The 1866-nt window shown below is 37.9% G+C and overlaps 1 protein-coding gene across 3 annotated transcripts in view; it reads left to right on the top strand.

Moving 5' to 3' along the window:
- The window catches only part of faima (Fas apoptotic inhibitory molecule a), an 8571-nt gene continuing 6705 nt past the window's right edge, over positions 1-1866 (top strand). For all 3 annotated transcript variants that reach the window (XR_533215.1, XR_533216.1, XM_008404166.1), the window contains exons 1-2: positions 1-143; positions 1651-1781. Coding sequence is in view for 1 of the 3 variants with exons in the window: in XM_008404166.1 (XP_008402388.1) it covers positions 1668-1781 (114 nt within the window). In the remaining 2 variants the exon portion in view is untranslated. The remainder of the gene's footprint in view (positions 144-1650; positions 1782-1866) is intronic.

Below are 1866 nucleotides of genomic sequence, written 5' to 3' on the forward strand. Positions count from 1 at the left end.
CGTGCGTAGGGCCGTTCGACGTTGCCATGGTAACAGCACAAAAACAGCTCGGCTAAACCCGTGTAGCGTCTGGGGGAACGATAAACTGCGCCTAAAGTATCCGGCTGGCGGTTTGTTGTCGAGGATATTTCACCACCACTGAGGTAATTCAGCTGTAAACTAATGAATGACGGTCCCGAGTTCCAGCTTACAGGTTTTAATTGGACCGGACCGAACGGAAAGCTAGCGATCGGAGTTGGTTGGGCTCACAACATTGTCAAAGTCTGCAAGCTAATCCAGGTCGACTTCCGCTTCTGCTTCAAAATAAAACCATGAACTCTAAAGCTAATTGACTACCATGAAAATCCTGTTTCTTGTCAGTTAATTTTTTTCAGATGTTTTTCTAACATATTTAATGTGTTTTTGGCAGCAGAAGTGAAGTAATGTTTGTCACCAGGTTTCTGCAGTGGAATGATTTTTCATTCTTTTATGTCGGCGTCAAACTATCTGTTGAAGATGCAACATTTGAAGTCAATAGTTATTTAATATTGATGAATAAGTACCAGTTCAACTGGCAGATTATTTAACTTGTGGCGTAGGAAAAATGTTTTGTTAGAAGTTAAATCATTTGCCAGTGGAACTTGTACTTTTTAAAAATTGATATTTATTTAAAACAGGCTCATATATCTTGTTAAAAAGCTACTTGTAAGGCAGTTTTGTTTTATTTCAAGTCCACCAAGATATTTGCACTAGAAACTAGATCAAAATACTTGGTAAGAAGAAGTGTTTTGCAGTGTATTGTTGTGCAAAAGTGCCACTCCTCTAAGAACTGAACTGAGGTTTCATTAGTAAAAAATAAACATAAGTTTATGCAGTTTACAATAGAAATACTTTGACTATGCATATTAGGGCCATTGCAAGAAAAAAATTAACATTTCTGCCAAAAACTCAAAAGTTTTGACTTTTGAAACTCAGAAATGTTGATGTTTTCTGTAGGATATTTCTGAGACAAATTTTAGAATTCCTGAATTTCTTCTAGGAAATGTTTGACTTTCCAAGCTCAGAAATGTATGGTTTTCTAAAATTGCTGAGATTAAATTAAACAGTTCTGAGTTTTTTGGCCCTAACACTGTTGTGCCAGAGAGACTGCACCCCTTGGAAAAGCAGAAAATCTTTCCTCTTAAAGCATTTAAATGAGCATATTTTTAATTCACACTAAGTACCTAATTGAAATACATTAGTGTGAAAATAAATGTTGTTCAGAAACATTTATAAATTTATTTAAAATCAAGTGTTTTTATTAAGAAGTTTATATATTAATAATAAAAAATGTGTATTGTGGTTAAATCTAAAATATCCCTATATGGAGCAGATTTTAGTACACCAAACATTTTTAAACAAAAAAAAACTTTTATTTTGAAAAAGAATCCCTGGCACCGGAAGATAATCACGTGAAACAGCGGTAGCTTAGCATGCTATCTTTAGCCGCGTTTCCTCTGAGTGGATCACTTCATTCATAAACGTGTTCTGCTCTTATTGATGCTTTACAGTAAATATTTCTCAGTTGCCGCAGACTGGGGACCATCTTTATTAAACTCTTTATGAGAACCTGCAGGTTGACACCGGTGTCGGCAGCTGCCATTTAAACCCGGTTCTATTGGACCTCCGCAGGTTCGGAACCAGTCAGGATGTCCAGTGACCTCGCTGGTGTGTGGGAGGTGGCGCTGAGCGACGGAGTCCACAGGATCGAGTTTGAACACGGGACAACCACCGGGAAAAGAGTCATCTATGTGGACGCAAAGGTCAGTCAGCACAACCAGTTCAGTCTCTAATGAAGGAACTGGTCCCAGTTTACAGTTCCTGCCTGGTCCCAGTTTACAGTTCCTG

Source organism: Poecilia reticulata, linkage group LG2 (genome assembly GCF_000633615.1).
Source record: "Poecilia reticulata strain Guanapo linkage group LG2, Guppy_female_1.0+MT, whole genome shotgun sequence".
Lineage (NCBI taxonomy): Eukaryota > Metazoa > Chordata > Actinopteri > Cyprinodontiformes > Poeciliidae > Poecilia > Poecilia reticulata.